At 39.4% G+C, this 18667-nt stretch overlaps 1 protein-coding gene across 2 annotated transcripts in view; it reads left to right on the forward strand.

Annotated features, from left to right (window-relative positions):
* The window catches only part of Mitf (transcription factor Mitf), a 72360-nt gene that overhangs the window by 44023 nt on the left and 9670 nt on the right, over window positions 1-18667 (forward strand). For both annotated transcript variants that reach the window (XM_071787208.1, XM_071787207.1), the window contains exons 4-6: window positions 3254-3443; window positions 8926-9001; window positions 15435-15711. In XM_071787208.1, coding sequence (XP_071643309.1) covers window positions 3254-3443; window positions 8926-9001; window positions 15435-15711 — 543 coding nt within the window. The remainder of the gene's footprint in view (window positions 1-3253; window positions 3444-8925; window positions 9002-15434; window positions 15712-18667) is intronic.

The raw sequence follows: 18667 nt of genomic DNA on the forward strand, positions 1-18667 counted from the left end.
TTCGCACGCGTCTACGGCCAAGGCTGTTTCGACCGTAACGCGGCTCTTTAAAGTCGATTCGTTTACGCGCTGCATATACATAGCGATATGTACGGCATGCATAACAAGACTGACGAAACGGGTGTCCATTAACGATGACATTTAATAAGATGTAGCGCGTTCTTTTTTTCGCGCTTAACGAGCGACGGATTCCTGGCAATTGTGTTTATGGGAATTGCGTGTACATCGCGGCATAATTCACGAAATTGACTTAGGAACGCCGAAATAAAAGGCAGGTTTGTTGCAGGGTAGTCTGACACTCTTTATCGCCAGTTAAGTTCAGCTAGCCAGATAGCCATTACAGATCCGTATGCAGGGCGAATTTCCGACTGCATTTCGTTATGTCGAATGTGATTCGACATAATGATAGAATTCGACATGATGATAGAATTATACGAGTTATTATTTTAGAATTATATGAATTAGGATATATTTAATTCTATGGAATGGTCACATGTCACATTTTGTTTTCTAAACATAAAAAAATCTATAATATCTAAAAAGTCTTAAAATAATAATATGAAAAAGTCTCGATAATCATAAATTAATATTAGAGAGTTTATTTATTAGATATCTATATCTTATTATATTATATTATTTTCTGCTGAAAACATATATATTTTATGGATATTGTAACAAAATTATTTTTGCTGAAGTGTTCATTTTTTATTATTAAATTATTTAGTTAATAAATTCAGTTAATAATAATTTGGATTATTTTATACGTGTATATTTACATCGGATTTCATAGTAAAGATGCGTTATAGTTAAATACTAAATCACAGACGGTTGTACGTTTTGTCATCTTGGCGCTCGTATTGCAAGAGCAATTTACTTTGGTCGCGTATCGCATACGCTATACATTATATTCCTTTCACCGATCACGCCTCCCTTTCGACGCGCATCAGTTTCATTGACCACAGCGGCGATCGATGCTGTCTCTGTCATCCATCTACCCACTTCTCATCTTCTTCGTACTCGCATCATTCATCCTCGCCGTCATGTCGAAATTGCCTCTTTCGCGTACGCGTTCTTCAGAGCCTACAGAGGGTCCCGTTGTTATCTTCCTAACAATAAGAGTACAATTTTTTTAGCATATCGAAATTGGCAGCAAAACTTTTTTAAAAGCGATTGTAATTCAGTTTTTTTTTCTATCACGATCTTTATTTAAATTTAATTCAACGCTATTTTACAACGCTGCTCAATTTCCAATATTAAAAATGTCTTAAAATTCAGAACCAAGTTTCAAATTTAAATGTGGTTAATTAAAAATTTTTTTTATATCGATAATAGCTCTATCTGACTTTGATTTTTCCGAACCATTTTCGAATGCGTGTATCGACATCGAGACAATCGTTTTAATTTGAATTCTAGTGTCTGCCGCGGAAGACGCGCGACTTTCACGATACCTATATACGTCAGTGTAGGCCATTATACAATTAACGTATTTCTCGCTTGCAGTCATGGCGCATGGCTTTTGTCGGTTCGTTCGCGTCAAAGCGCGTTCGTCGGACCGAGAGGTAACTCGATTCATCTGCCGTTGGTTGGCGGCAACAGTCGGCGTCGAAACGTTGTTCCACAGGCACAGTGCTCGCCTATTATTGTTTACGTAATGTTTACGTAACGTCACACACGTACACGCTGCAGTCGTGATGCACGTGCATCGGCGCAGATCGGCGAAGCGAGTCCGCTTTGAGACTCACATCTTGCGGAGCTGCGACAGTCGCATATGCTTTAATTCTTTTACGATTTTGACGACAATTTTCTCCAGAGGATATTTATCTTTCTGCTAGGATTGTGTGCGAAGCACTGGAAATTTAGAAAATCGTAATATCTTATTGTAGTTCACATTGTATTGTATTGATTCTTCTGTACAAATCTCAAGTGATATAGGAATATGAATATTTTTTATTCTGAAAGTATATCTAAATATTTTTTTCAATGCTCAGAAAATAATTCAGGAAATAGAAGATACAAAATTAATTGTTCATAATTTATTCGATTACCTAGACTACCCAGAGAAAAAAAGTGCGAATTATCAATGATCGTCAGGAAATTGAATTTTAATCTTCTTGTGAATGAAGGCAGCGTGCTTCATTCAGCGTATCTTATTCTTCCTTACGATGCGTCTTGCACCTCTTATCGCGCAAATCACCACAACACTTTGCGCAATCTTTAATTTACAACGAGATACGTTTTGTAGATAATCGCGTGAAAAAAATCTGCTGTTGTTTCCGCTGAATCCTGGCCGGGATTTATCGCTATATGAAGCACGTCGTGTTTCGTTTTATCGACCGGCCGAACCATATTCGGCACTTAAATCCGTATCACGTTTCGCGACGGACGATCGCTTATCGGCATTTTCGTGGCAGAATATTATTGCGTGCGGAATGGAATGGACGTGGAAAGAAGGAGCGGTGAATAAATGTCCGGCGAAGAAAGAGAGAAAAAGAGAAAAAAGGGAATTTGATCTCGCGTTTTCACAGTGGCGGCGGCCACGTTGACGCGTGAATCATTTTATCGAGAACCCCGTGAATAGCATTACGATCGATGTATCGCGCGGAGAGCTTTGCGCGCCGAAGACAACAAGTCTTTAAGGCATGAAAGGGTGATTTAGCGAACGACGTCGATCGCGCTCCCGGGAATTATTAACGACGCGCACACCTTTCGTTCTGGGTTCCATCGCTCCCTTTGAATTTCTTCCTCCGTCGGCGTCTCGCTTCGTGAAGAACGATCATTTGCGTCGATCGTGAGATTCCCGTCCCGGGGAAAAATTGCATTAACCACCGAGTGAGTCCTGGTAATGTTGTCGCACGAGGGTGGCGGACGAGTTCGCTTTATCACCGAATGCTCGCGTAAAAGCGCGTCGTTTCGCATAGATTGCATAATGTAATTTTTGTCATTTACGATAGTCGTCGAGATCCGTAGGATGCGAAACGATAATAAATCATATCGGTCTCTTGAGGCCGATTGCTCCCTCGTTCCTTTTGTCAATAGTGAATTTAATTTTTTAATGTGGTTTCTTTTTTTATCTCTGTCTCTTTTTCTCATATCAATTTTGCGCGACGCTACATAGTGATTTGCGATGCCGTGATATTTGCTATTTAATATATATTTTAATTATTACAGATTTATATAAAATTCACATGATATACTTTTTTATCCGTACAGGTTAATGCTATCCAAATGACAGTTTGCTTTTTTGTGATTGCAGGCTGAGGATCTCCTGGACGACATCCTGTCGTTCGAGGCTGGTTCCTTGGGCGACGGACTGAAGGACGGCCAAGCCGGAAGTCTCACGAATATACCGGAGCTTCAAATTAAACCGGAACCTCTCTTGCTTACCGAGGCAGAGATTCATGCTCTCGCTAAAGATCGGCAGAAAAAGGATAATCACAATATGAGTAAGTCGATAATCACTCTTCTCGATTAGGTTGCGAAAAATTCACGTGTCGCATTTTTTAAATATTAATTTTTTAATTATTATAAATTGGTGCGTGATTTAATAAAATATTAGTTTTTTAACACATTTATGATAACATTTTTATGATTGCATTTATTAAAAATTGATTTATCGATTCTAATTAATTACACGATTAATTACATGATAATAATAATAATTTTTTAAAATTAACCTTATACGGGAAATCAATGGATTATTCAAGCAATTGATTATAATATAAGTTTGGTATCAGTTTCTCAAGTTTCGAAATTACTATCAGTGATATATCAAGTGAATGAATGTTGTCTATTTGATTTTTCGATAAAGAGAGCTTAATTCAACTCATTAATTGACTTCATTATATTCAAAATTCCATCCTCGAAGTTTATCTTGTACTTGAGACACGTGGCTTCCGTAATAAGGTTGATGTTTTAATCTTGCTTCTTCATAGAGTATCGTTTTGAATTGTCATTCGATCGGTAGGTTGCAAGCAAGTGCTTGTTTGCCCGTGTAGAAATAATTGACAAGCGCCACTGTGCAATTTACACCTCAATAGTAGCAATCGGCAGTACCATGACATCGTTATTGTTACCGGCATTTACTATACACTTATGCCAATACACGGTGCCTGTGATGTAAGTGGACTATTTAAATGACAATGAAAAAGTGTCACCGTGCCCGGAGTCGTCGCATTGGCCGTTTATTAGTATCACAAATGTTAGTCAGTTAAACTAGTGTTTGACAGTTATTTGTTAATACAAACAACGACGACGAACTGAATATAACTTCGCGTATTATTGATGTGAATTTAATAAAAATTATCTATTTTTATTATTATGCCGAAGCCATTTTTCTAACGTTTTCGCAAGAGAGACAACTTTTAACATTTTCCAATAATTTTCTATGCAAACGAAGTGAGGTTCTGTGTACAATCGGATTCTAGTCATTTTAATTATAATATCTTTATTTTTCTTTTAGCACTGTGTGTGCACCAGTCTTAATTTACTAAATTTATTAAAGAGCTGAGATAATACATTGCTTAGCAGATACATATACAATATTCTTTTCGAAGATTTGCAATATAACAATATTTCAAGCACACACTTGTACAATATCTCATAATAACGTATTTTTAATTTAATTTAATTTAATTTAAAAAATTCAAATATACGAATTATTAATTCAATAATTTTAACTCTTAAACGCGCAGCTTTGCATATATGCGAAGCGACTTTTCGATGTTCTCTTATGTTCAAATTAAAAGCGCGTGGCTTCGCAGGGTCTTCTCTGGCCCTTCTTTCCCTTTTGAATGGGAAAGCCTAGAAGGGAAAAAGATACTCAAAAAAATATTTAGAATGCAACAAAAAATTGCATATTTAAAGGTTAAGGAATACTATACACTCTGCAAAAACATTACGTTCAATTCTGTGGAAAAGTATTAAACGTCGAAAATCAATAGATCGCTGTTCCGAGGGCATCTCATTAAGGTGACGAAATGGATTATCTCTTACGCTGTGCGCGACTAAATAATTTTCGAGAGGCGATATTCGAACAGTGCCACGCTTTTACCAGGTCGCCGCCGGCTTCTGTTTTACGATGCGATACACGTTACGTGCCGAATCGCGCGATTGTGTTCCCGCGAGTCGCGGCGATCCTGTAAATTTGACCAAGTAATCAGTGAGCTTCAATTATCTCGCCTCGCTTTCCGGTGCAGTAAAATAAAATTTGGCTGCATACGCGAATTTTTCGAGTCCCGTGCGAAAATGCATACATATTTCGAACACACTTTATTGGATCTCGATTTGTAATTTTACAAAGAAACATACCCAACTGTCCCCTTCTTGATTTCAACAAGTTTTGAGTGTTATAGTACAAATCAAAATAAGAGACATATGTTTTTTATAAATAAAATAAATATAAGTAAAAGATGGCATTTGGCCAATCGCTTACGATCGCCGATTACAGGCTTCCGATCGCCTTACGATACGCTTATGACTTCTTTCGACTCTCTTCCGACATCTGACTAACGACTAACGGCTCATTGTAGACTGGCCATAAAAATTAACGAAAACAGCTTTTTCTCTGAGGAAGCAAAAAATAAAACACTCCTACGAAAAAATCGATTTTCTGTATTTTTAAGCGTATATCGTATATTTTAGCAAGCGGTAGAAGATACGAAAGAAATGTTTTAAATAAAAGTTTTATAGTTTCTACCTTAGTGTAATTCTATATATTGCTCTGATCTGTAAATGCAATTTCGAGGAGGAGGGATAGGAGATTTTTAATTTGCACAATTAAGCAGATTCTTGCTCTTAAATAAATTTGTATTACGTAATACATAAAATAGGTGATGTAATATTATTAATATAACCTATATATTAAAATTGATTTAATGAATCAACAATTCAATTTAACGAAAAAGTTGCATTATTATGGGTATTGTTTAATCCACTTTATGCGGTTTTTTCGAGATGTAATAATCCGCTATTTTTTTCCACGATTCTACTTCGCCGTTGTCTCTCGCAATTAAGGCGTCACAAAAATTGCAAAAAAATGGCATGGCGCTCGCGAACGAAACAAGCAGAAATCGGGGGCCGTACCGAGGGTCGTATCGGGAAGAACCGGAGCATCCAATTTTCCGAAAACAATCGTCGACGTAATGAAAGTCCAGTTGGTTGGGAGGGCACGAAACGGAAGAATCGGGATCGAATTTGTAAGAGAGAATGGAGAAATAACGACCGCAGAGCACGCGGGGACATCGGACATAAAATAGGAATTCTGTAAAAATAGTTGCGCCGTCGCTCCGCTAATTCGTCCTCTTTTTGTCTCGCCACTTATCGACTACTATTGTGCATCCCCACGAGGTGCATTGTCGATTGCACGGCGCGGCGGTTACGTGCGCTATACGTGGGGAAACAAAAGAAGTACTTATCGATGAGAGCCTTTTTCCGCGAGATCGATATGCATGCAACTCGAGTCGATTTGCAAATGCATTTTTTCTTTTACTAATTTGTTTAATTCTACTCTCTTCCTCTCTCTTTAATTACATCTTCCACTAATCTGTTTCATTCAGGAAACGTGATCAAGTGGTTTCGTTTTCGTTTCAGATTGTACGTTCGAGAGATTTGACACGGCAAACTTTTTTGCGAATTGAACAGAAATAACGTTTTTAAGAAAAAATTGTACCTGAATCCAATAAATGGATTGAGATACTTTTTTTTTATAAATTCAGAATATTTGTTGAAAAATTATGAACTAAAATGCACGCGAAGTTATTCGGAAAATCCCATTTTTATAATCGTAAAAAACGAATCTTTATTTATCCGCGCGCAGCGTTCGTAATACTCGCTGGAGGGCAAGTTTGCAGTTTCTTTCGTAGGGAAACCCAGGCCCAGACTGACGAAAGAGGCTTTTCTCTAATCTTTATTCGTATCTCACGGATAATTTCTTTTTGCCGGAAACCAGGGTTAGCTGATTGATGGGACTCGTCGTCGTCGATTAGGAAGGCGTTTCTCTTGATTCCAAGTGAAAAGCATAGGTTCGCGCATCTTCCCGACAGAATCGGGTAGGTTCGATCTTCGTCGTTTGTCCCATTCCCATTCTTATCGATTTTTCAGTCTGCCTCACGCCCCTCTGAATTAACCATCGTAATCTAATCAGCTAGATCAGAAGAAATCCCTCCCGTTCCTCTCGTTGATGTCCAGTTCTCTCTCCGTCGTTATTCCTCCGCTCTCCTCGCTATCTTCTTCTTCTCTTTCTCTCCTGAGGCGAATCGAATCCGAGAAAAGAAGTTACAATTTCCTCAAAGTTTTCAAGGCTGCTCCTTCATCTCTTTGCGCGTGCGACGAATCTCCTCGATTTCGTATCCCGTCCTTTATAGTCCCATTCTACCGCGTTATTTACAAATATTTGTCTCTGTATGAATAAGCAATTTGCAGAATTTAGTTTGGCGTGACGTAGATCCGTGATGCACTTTGAAGTGCTCCAGAACTGGATGTAGATCTTATTTGGAACCGATTTTTCTTTAACTATATTTGACTTCCACAAAGTCGAAGTATTTTCTTGTATCTTGCAAATTTTATTTCGGAAAAGTTTTCTAATTTACTGTTTTCTTTGTTTCAAAGACCAAAGTTTAGAGTTTCAAAATTAAAGTTCTAACTACTTACTCTTTTTGTATCTTCAAAGGGTTATATTTCCTGGGTAAAGAAACGAAAGATAAGAAGAGAAATAGAAACTCTAAGAATTAAATTTATTGATTTATTTGTATAATATTGTTAAGACGGAAAATTAATTTATTATCTTGTTTCTTGATTTATTATCAAAAAGCAAAATATTTTGTTTTCCCTTCTACTTCCTATCTACGACTCTTATCACATTCGATGTCGATTAATTTCAATGGAGATAAAATCGATTTATTGAAATGACGCATAAAAAGAGCGGAAGAAAATTAATCGACCGTTCCGTATCTTTCATTTTTATCGATTAATTTCGACATAATGCTTCGTTTCCGCCATTCATGGGAAGTGATGTCTCTGTCCGATACGCACTTTGACAAATTTACTTTTCCGTAGTAGTAGCTTATCCCCCTCGCGATCGCGATATCGGAGCTGCTCACCGATAGCGAGCCACGCGACTTGACCTCTTGCACCTCCGTTCGAGAGATACCTGGCTGGAATAATCGATCTGGAACAGGGTCACGTGCCAGCGATAGGGCGATCCGGTTCGTAGTCTTTTCCGCAGGGGAGATACGCTATATCCTCCGGAAAGCGCGATATGCTTTGCCGAATAACTTCGATACGAGACGACGATACCTCGGGTATATATCGAGGGACAAGGCGATTTGACCCTCGACAATTCGCACGTCTGTTCAGAACGACAACGATGTAATTTATTACAATCGAGCGATCGAAGAGTACCGCGTTTGCTTCCAATCGTATCGAGTGGTTGTAAACTCGAGGAGAATATTGTAATAGTCTGTAGGTAGATCTAGAGAACCTGGCGTCTAAGGAAATACAGTTGAAATCTATAACTTTGCCTTCTCCTCTCTCTTGGAAATGTATTACAACTAAAGAACAATCGAAGTTTCTTTGTGGTTATTAATTAAAAAAGATTTTATTATTGCACAGATTTATTGAAAATAGTTTTTGCAGTATTAGCGTCATACAAGCGTTTAATTTTCATAACAATTGCCGATTGTCGATTAGCACTCTCGATTGAGATTTGATTTCTTATCTAATATGTTAGGTAACCGTACGGCTAATTCTTTAATAAACACGAGGGCGAATGTCTTCCAATCAAAAAATCGAATCGTTCAGGATGAGTGCACGACGCACGCCGATCCAGTCGCGCCATTTAGCAGGCGAATTAACAGACGGCATGATATATCTATCTATCTCATCTGTCGCGAGCGAGCCATGATTGATGTGCACAATTTCCGTTTTCAGTTGAACGACGGCGGCGTTTCAACATCAACGACAGGATCAAGGAGCTCGGCACTCTCCTGCCCAAGACCAATGACCCGTGAGTACGAATCTCTTTCTTTCGCTCCTCTCTCTTCTCCTTCTTCTTCTTCGTTTCCTCCTAGTCTCACGTCACACGCTCGCCCTTCTCCCGCTTCTCCTCTTACCCATTGCCACCCCGTTTTTCGTAGTCTTCTTATTCTTTTGCCTTTGCCTTTTGCACATTCCCCACGGACCATTATTTCCTGTTCGTGACCCTTTACGACGAGTTAGTCCAGGTCAGGTGCTCGAGACGAGAGGCTTTCACCGGAAGTCCATTCTTCGCCCCTTCCACTCTTCTTTCCTTCGCGTTTCTTCCTCTCTCGCTGGCTTTCCACGGCTGCTCGTTCTTCCTTCCTTTACTTCAGCTTTGTTTCCCGTCCTGCCTGCCGTGCAAGGCGCCACGCTTTCTCGTTTAGGATGTCCTCCAACTCGGTGAATGACGGCAAATGCGAGGGAAGAGTGATGCTACGAACCGGAAATACAAGGAGACGAGATTAAAAAAGACCAGTTTGTTTATTCCTTGCGTTACCGCGTGTTCCGACAATCGCATGTCGTGTCAGACATACGCATTCTCGTGTCTTACATAAAGTACTTTATAAAATCTTTTATGGCATTCCATTCTTTTGCACTCGAAAACATTTTCTTTGATATTTAAATTTAGGAAACAATTAAAAAATTATATATTTTTTTGAATGATATAAACATAGAAATTATTATAATATAATTATTTTCAAGTATCTATTTTATTCAATCTACGAATATTAACGTTGAATGAAATAAATCATAATTCATGTATAGTATTATAATGTTTAATGGTATATCACATAATTATATGACACTTCAATTTTTTTGCGATGTTAGTTTTATCACGATGGGAGATAAGTTTTAACATACGGTTATTCGGTAATGTGTTTAATTATCTACCATTATATCGAGCTCTAGCATCATAAAGAGCCTTATCTATATCGTTTGACGTTTATGTTTAGAGTCATTTATTCAGCTGTAAAATCTTCAACTTGCTAAATCCCATCGACACTTTGCTCTTTCTAGGTGATAATACCAGCCATAATGTACAATCAACAAATGGAGTTTAGTTAAGCTATTCTAAATTGTATAAGTGATAATATTTGCAAATTCACGATCAAAATCTTTTTCAATATCGAGTTAATGACTTCTACACAAAAAAATGTATTGTAAATTATTTCGAATGCGTATTTTAAGTGGAAATGTTTTTCTTGCTCATGCGCTAGTGATGGAAGGGACAATTATTTCCTTTGCCGTAATTTTTTGCTGGGGATTCCACGTCGACGATCGGTTCATGTCTGACCTGTTCCGGACATGATCCCTGACACGAATCTTCCCGAGACTTCTTCGACACACGATGGACGTACTAACGAGCCACCCTTTTGCATAGAATAGCCGAACGAGTCCGTCGTTCATTTATCAATCCGACGATCGATCCATTTGTCTGTGTCAACATCCAACGAACTTAAAAACTCCGTCTTTCGGGTTCGGTGTCCTCTTCCCTCGGGCGCGTTTCTTTGAATATCGATCCTTGAAAAACCATGGAAAAATTCGAACGAATTAGGTTCATAGTTAATTGCGTGTAATTCCTTGATAATAAGAAACTTTTATGCAATGATATATATTTACTTCGATTTCGCAGTTAATAATATAGAAAAATCATATGATCTTTTTTTAAACTTAATTGTATTGATTGTAATTCCATGATAAAGTTATATCACGTGCGTTAACGTCTATAATTTCGGTTAATTGAAATTTAGAAGAAAATGAAAATTTACGGAAATGTTAGAATTATAATACTATAAGGAAACTAGCTTTTACCAAGAAAAAATGCTTTGCTTAAATCCTCTACTTAAAATATAATTGTCGATTTTCGTCATCAACAATTTTCAATGTCCCGCAACTCTTCGCGCGAAGGAAGACGCAAAGTTTGTTATTTGTATAATTATTGATTTATCGCGTATCGTAATTTACGTTCCACATCCGATGAAGGAGAAGCGTGCAGAGCGGTGTGCGTTCTTTATCTGCCGTCATATTCCCGTCATATTTTTCGACACGTCACTGATAGAGGCGATAACGAGAGCATGCTCGGGATTAATGTGTTCCACGTCTCGAATTTCTCTCTCGATATTTGGAGCTGACGAGATGAAAGTTGAATTAATGCGGCTTTACCTCGATCGTGTTTGTCAGCGATAATTTATACTCGTTTCAATGCCTCTCTGCAATTGCATTTAACGCGCATTTTAAATTTTCCGATTGACATTCTGGTCTCGCGCCCATATTCCGATCGCATTGTCCACGCATCTGTGCGTCGCGTGCGACATTAGTACGCTCATATGTTCTCGATTCGCGAACGCCTCTTATCTAATGACGTTCATTACATCGATAAGACAATGGCGTGCAGTTGCTGCAAACGTATGATAACGCTATGCGCTATGCAGCCTATCGCGAGTGATAAAGAAACGGCATTAGGTATTGCACAACTTTCTTCACGGAGGCGGGTTTACTCGAAAAAAATTTGATATGAATCAGACACAATGTAAAACAAATATCTTTAGAGAATAGAGGTCATTTAATGAAACATTTTTAATCCTTTTATTGCAAATAGCATAAGTAAAATGTTAGAAATCCGTCTCTTAATTATCAATTAGAAATTTTTATTATAATTCACAATGTTAGTTACAAATTTTCATCGTAATTCACAAATATGACATATTAAATATTATTATTAATAACGAATTTTTTTAATAATTTTTTAAAATATGTAATTTCATACTTCAGACATATTTTATGTGCGATAAAGATAGCTGCATTTGCACAAACGTGCGAGAACCAACGTTTTATTTTTCTCAAAGTCGCGACTGACAAAATTTGCTCGCGCTAATCGCATCCAGTAAGGAAGGAAGAGTAATGACGCGTCAGTAATAACGCGCGTTAGAACTTCTCGTGAGTGTCTCGGCGTCTTCTCTGTAACGTCTTTCTCCTGTGGGGTTTTAGTTTCGGCTTTGGCCGGGGACGATATCAAGCAGAACGCGGGTAAACTCGGCGCGATAGCGCGCCTGTGATAACGAAGTAGAGCCCCGGTTCTAAAGACACCGGCAAACACGGCACAGATTTCTCTCCGTCCCTTCCTCCGTTGCGGTGTCTCCGTTCATCGCGTTCAAGTTTCGGAATCGTCCTCGTTTCCTACAAAACGCCCCGAATCCCCTCCTCCTTTCCGTTCCTCGTCCGTGTGTTCCTTACGTCGTTCCTCATTAACGCGAGCGATGGAGAAACCCGTCGATGCACTTGGCTGTTTATTGTTCGCCGTGCAAACTCGTTTCCGACGTGCGTGCAAGTACGAAAACCGCGCGCGACTCGCGAATGGAGGAGAGGTCTGAAACGCGCTGTAATGCCACTCCGTCTCCGGCGAAGCGCGGATCAATGTTTAACTATTCGGTCGCATGCTCCTGTTAACAATAATGAAATGGTAATTTAATCTGCGAGCGGCAGAGTGTTGAAACAGTTCTTTAGTTAGCTAAATAACGGCCCGTATTTTTTTAACGCATATTTAACGTTTATCCAATATGAAGACTGCGTAATGATGTCAGCGCAAAATGCAGATTAAATAGCTATATTATACCGAGAATATAGAGAAAGTATCTCGCGTTAAAATTTATTGATTAAAAGATAATTATACGACGGATCCAATTATATATTCGGTGGGGAAAGTTGGCAAAATGCGCGCGTTAGTTTTACTGAAACTGCACACATAAAGTGGATCGGGTTATATTAACTCGCATTAACTTGGAAACACGACAACAGAACTCCCGTTGAACCGACCAAATCTGTACACCATGAACAATTCAGTAACCGCTGAAAAATAAGCGCGTTTTCTCTTAGATAACGTGGAAAATTAATAAAACGCCGAATTTGGTGTGGTAGGCGTGTTCGCGGAAATGCAGTTTGCAAGCTCGGATTGAAGTACGCGAACCCGCAAATTCGCTCGTCGCAAAGTTGTTGCAGGATAGGGAACACGATGACGCCTCACGTGGAAAAGTGATGCTTTATGCAATATACCGGCGGCTGTTTGGTTTCGGAGTTTGCTCGGCAGGCGCAAAATCTCACGAGTCATGCAGCGACGCGCCCATTCGCGATCCGCGATCGCGCGTGAATTTAATTACAGTTTTGCCGAGGCAATGTAAATTATTAGTAACATCGCGAGAGCGTTTGCGCCGTTACAAGAACGCGGGCCATTTTACCGCGAAGCGTAAACTACTAGATAATTATTAATTATTTATAATTCTGCGGCTTTGTAATTTACTATTACATATACTCTATGGCTTTATTCTAAATTGTTTTACATGTGCTTTATGAGTACAAATTTCGAAACTAAATATTTTTGTCATTTTATTTTCTTGTATATTATCATCGCCTTCATTTCTGTTAAATTAATTGAAAGATATATTTTTTGTAAAGATTAGACTTTTATGTGAATTAGTGCGCGGACTAGACTGCTGTCTCATTCCTTCTCTCGCAGGATTTTGATAGCACTCTTTGATCACACGAATTTAAAGGTGCGATATTCGCACGATATGCGTGTTCAATCCTCCCGGTTTTCCCGCGTGATAAGGCGGAGGATTATGGTTTCTCTCGGGGGGATATTCACCGAGGAGTCCACGAAGGATGGATGTGTCGCCCAGACATGACGAATGCCACCTTATAATAGGCTTTCCATTCGGCGTCGTTCTCCTTCTCGTGAACGGCGGCAACTCGCGATTTTTCGAGCGATAAATCGACGAAACGATTCCGCCGTAAATCAACAGCCGCGCGGCGCGACGCGAAGGAAAAAAAAAGCGTGAATAACGACGAAAATCCGTGAGTGTTATTCCCGAGTTTCGTGAATATTTAAATCGCGAGAGCGAACTCTTACGGCAAATCTCTAGTTATGAAAAATTTTCATATTGGTCCCAAGTCACGTTAAAAGTTTCGCCTTTGAATATTTGTCACTGCGAGAGATTGACGAAGCAAAGCTATCGATATCAATGTCAAAGAAGTGTGATTAATGACATATCTGTAAAAGATAGGACAATCTAATTTTTTCGAGGTGCTGTAGTTTAATTACAAATACTGATTTCTGTATTATCGTGTGGATTACATAGCTCACGGATAATATCTGCACCTTATCAGTTATACCTTATCTCTATTTGAACGAGATATTGATCTTCCACGAACAGTATTGTTTTGCTTTCGAGAAAAAATGCTACTTGTTTATACAATCTAACACGTACTTTTTCCCGATTGCGATGTTTTTAGATACGATTCGCACCATATGTTCCGTAATAATAATTGAGTTTTCGAAATTAATGTATAAAATAAGCAAAAAGCACGTACGGTATGCTACAATTTCGAAGCCATTCTTGATGCTGTCCAGTAAAAATTACCACATTGTTTCTGAAGAAATGTGCACTTTCTTTGGCAATTCCTGAATTTTTGTTACTTTTACGTTTTCATTCGCGAGCCGCTTGCCAGGCATTCCTCACTCTGGCGTTGTGAGATTGTCCGCGCTGGATCATCGCGAATGTCTCTCGTGAGCGAGGAGACACCTCTAAGATGCTATCTCTTGCTCCTCGTTTCTGCATACGCAGAATGCTCCTCATGAATTTTTCGAGATCACCACCATGAGAAATTCTCCGGACTAACGACAAATCGCCGTATCTGCGAAGGCGCGAGACACGACGGTGTGCCGAGAAGAAAGAAAGAAAAAGAAGGTCCAAAGAGCACGGGAACGCGGCACGTGTTATGGAGATTCTTCGGGATTTCGTTGCCTGGGTCCCGACGAGATATCGGCCCCCGTCTGATATTCTGCGCGAACTCCCCCGCGGAATTCCATCTCGAGGCGGTGCGCGGCGCCGGCGGGGTGACTCAGAGAGACGGTAATATCAGTCGTATTACGGTCGGTTGAGGAACTTTGGGAATCTCCGGCGAAACACCCTGTCTCGAACACGTTTCCGACGAAATAATCTGGGGTCTCAAGCAGCTTGGTGACCCCTTCCCGGCACTCTCCCTTTCACTAGGATCGTCATCACTTTTTTGTGTTTCTTTGAGAGGAGCCAAGGAAATTGAAAACGTGAGAGCGCAGCACTCACGAATCTCTCTTACCGCTGTTCTTTATGCAACCTATCCCGAGCAAGATGCCGAGGCATCACAATCACGTTGTCAACCCTTCGGGGCCGCCACTAACAATAGATGTGAGGAAGATTGCAAGAACATTAAGAATACGAAATATTTTATTAATTAAAGTATCTTGGGCAAAAATTACTCATTTAATAAATTATACAGATTGATCTTAATTATAAATACACGGCGTTTACAGTTTTGTATTATGTCTACATAAATGTTACAGCAGTTAAACATGAAATAACGTTGTTTTGTTCTTTCTTTTGCAGATATTACGAGATCGTTAGGGATGTCAGGCCGAACAAGGGTACGATTCTTAAGTCCTCGGTGGAGTACATAAAACTATTGAAGAACGAACTCACAAGGATGAAACAGAACGAGCTCAGGCATAAACAATTGGAGCATCAGAATCGCAGGTTGCTACTACGCGTGCAGGAGCTCGAGCTGCAGGCGAAGGCGCACGGTCTTCCGGTTTCCGACTTTAACTGGGTGTCCACTTCCGCTATGCTCAACACCTTCCCGAGGAGTAAACTCGAGCAACGAAAGGTAAGTGTAAAATCCTTTCCCATCCGGTCCGTATCTTGTTACATCCGCTGCCTCGAATTCATATCGCCATCGTGCAAGTTTTATGTCTAACTTCCGTATCCGTAATAATAATTCACGCTTGCATGTGATTTTGATTGGCTTTCGTCTATCCTTGATCCTTTAACAATAAATCATTTAGCATTACATACCGTACATATATATTCAGCATTTTAAATAACACATTTCAAATTTATAAGTATTATATTCTTTTTTCATATAATATTTTGAATCACAAACGTTAATGTTTTTATTATTTTTATATATTATATAATGATTTTTGATAAGAGCAATTAACAAGCAAGTCATTCAATTGACGAGGAAATTTTTATTCTGAAAACGTAATGATGTACGAATAATATGATTAATTTCGGTCATTTTTATTAAAGTTTCGTAACGGCGAGTTATTTAATATTAATGCGACAGTTGCGCGGTTGGTTTTCGATGCTGTAGCGATTGACGGGATCGACGTAACGATCGATCCGATCCTTGATCCGAATAAACCTTCCGCTCGTTCGTCAGATTAGTTTCATAATGCGCGCATCTGTTCTGAGGGAGTAAAAGAGACGGAGGCAAACGGAGGCAAATAACTGTTTGCTTACTCGCACGTTCATTCGCCCGCGATCTTTCCTTCACGTACCTATTTATCGTTACTCGTACACGAGAGCGGTGGGCGTTTTTTGACAGTGGCAGTAACGGTTTTATTACGCAACCAGGGATCGATCCGAAGCCGTTCGTGTTTGCATAATGAGAAATATTTTCTCATTTACGTACAATTGATGTATCGTTTCTCGCCGTGCCTCGAGCGACTTTCATTCGATGACGACCTCTCAAGCACCGTTCGATCTCCTGATGACTAAGCGATTGCGGGACCGCGACACCATGAGTCTTGTAGACACCTTTCGAAATTCTCATTTGCACTCGAACATGACAATTTGCAGCCTTTCACACGAGCATTATGCAAATTTTCAATTTTAACACACATATTTTACAGTTTTAGTTATAATAATCGCAATAATTCCAGCAAAAAGTCGGACTTTTTTATAATAATTATTTTTAATTTAATTAAATTATTTTATTTTAACCATTATAATAATTGCGAATGTCATAATTTCCGTATGAAAAAGGACTATATTATTTTTCATTATTCGTTATTATTCAAAGTGTTAATTTTTTAAATGTACATAGCAACTGACTTCCCCATCTGGTAATTCTATATCGGCAGCGGATTATTGCAGCTAATGAATTGCAGCTTATCGTGGTCTGGTCGTGCAAATTGCTATCGTTCGTTTTACCCCTCCTTACGATTTCGCTTCCTAATTTCGAGGAGCGGATCTCCGGGAGATAGCCGTCGGCGCTGGTGGTCGTCGTCGTCGCTCTTTATGACGCCCGATGACGGAGATATCTCGTAAGATGAGCGGCAAAAGTTACTGTTGAATTAGTAGGCCAGATAAGGTTGCGCACGTACGTACATGCGAGATTTGACGTGCGCGGCTTCGTGATGCGATTAAGAACTCTTCAAGTTCCGATAACGACGGTGCCGCGCTTCGACGACGACGACAGATTTGGGCCTCTTAAAGAGGCCGCATTGCCAAGGGGATATAGACAGAGAAGCAGAGAGATTATTAACATTTTTATTACATCCGTACGTATCCAACAGTGACGTAACTGACGTCCGCTCATACCCGCAAAACTTTTAATGATGAAGCGTTGAAGAGATGACTATTATATGCAGAAATTATGAAACATAGTTATCTTTACATGTTCCTGGCACGATTAATTGTTATAAATTCTTTGATAGACATCTCGAATAGTTTATAAGATATATAAAAAAGCCGAACGTGATGCTTTTAATTTCTGTCTTTATTTATTTCTGTTTATATGACTGTTCTAATTTTGTCTAATATCGCATTTCGAGTTCCTTCGGCGAACTCGAAATAAAAATTCTGCTCGTCTTATATATGACGGCATGTGAAAAAGACGATTGTTGTGTGCATTGACGTTATAATTTATGTCCATTCGTCGCGTTTTTTGGAAATATTCGGAGTCGCGCTGCGACGCGCGAGATAACGAAAGAGACGCGAGATGACGTACCGAGAGAGGGATCAGTTGAATTATTGTTCCAGATAAAGTTCCGTCGGAACGTAAGTAGTCTGACAAGCAGCTTCCTCGCGGTTAGAGAAATTTAAACATTGATAACGTCCCGCTCCGCGATTTGCGCGACGAGTTCCTACCGAGACGAGGGAACTGTCTCGTGTATTGCATGAAGAATTTTACTGCGACACTTAACCGCCGGTTTGCTTAACGTTAATTTCGTCCCTCGATTTATCTTACGTGAAATGTAAATGATGTCGTACAAATGCGCCCCAGATAACGATGAATTATTTTTAGAAAAAAGGCAAGGGCGAAATATATATTAAAAAGAAATAAAAATAGATAGGATATAGTCTTTATAACTGAAGAGATTGTCTCCAAGAGTCAATGGTGATATCACTGATCGGTCAGACAATGAATTTATTCGTGAATTATCTATGTGTTTGATTTACTAAGTCTGCTTATATATCACCTCTATTCGAACTATTACCTTATATTCAAGCTTTTTGCTCAGTTTTTTTTATGTTTCAACGAAATGTTTCAGTTTGCAAAAAGTGCCTTTTATTTCGCGATGTCTGCTAGAAAAGGCGCTATGCGCGAAGGATTTGCGCAATGTTCGTTCCGAGATTGCATAATTGCAAACGTAATTGCACACGTTAAATCCGCACGCGCCTGAATGTCGTGCAAAATATTTACCTTTACCACCGGCATCGTGCGTACGTCCGCGGAGCGGCGCAGTCCTTATCGCCCGTCTGCCTCTTATCGTACGTGCTACCTCACGCGAGACTTATACCTTTTATCTCGCATCTCGGCGCGTATATTTTCG

This window comes from Temnothorax longispinosus, chromosome 8 (genome assembly GCF_030848805.1).
Source record: "Temnothorax longispinosus isolate EJ_2023e chromosome 8, Tlon_JGU_v1, whole genome shotgun sequence".
NCBI lineage: Eukaryota > Metazoa > Arthropoda > Insecta > Hymenoptera > Formicidae > Temnothorax > Temnothorax longispinosus.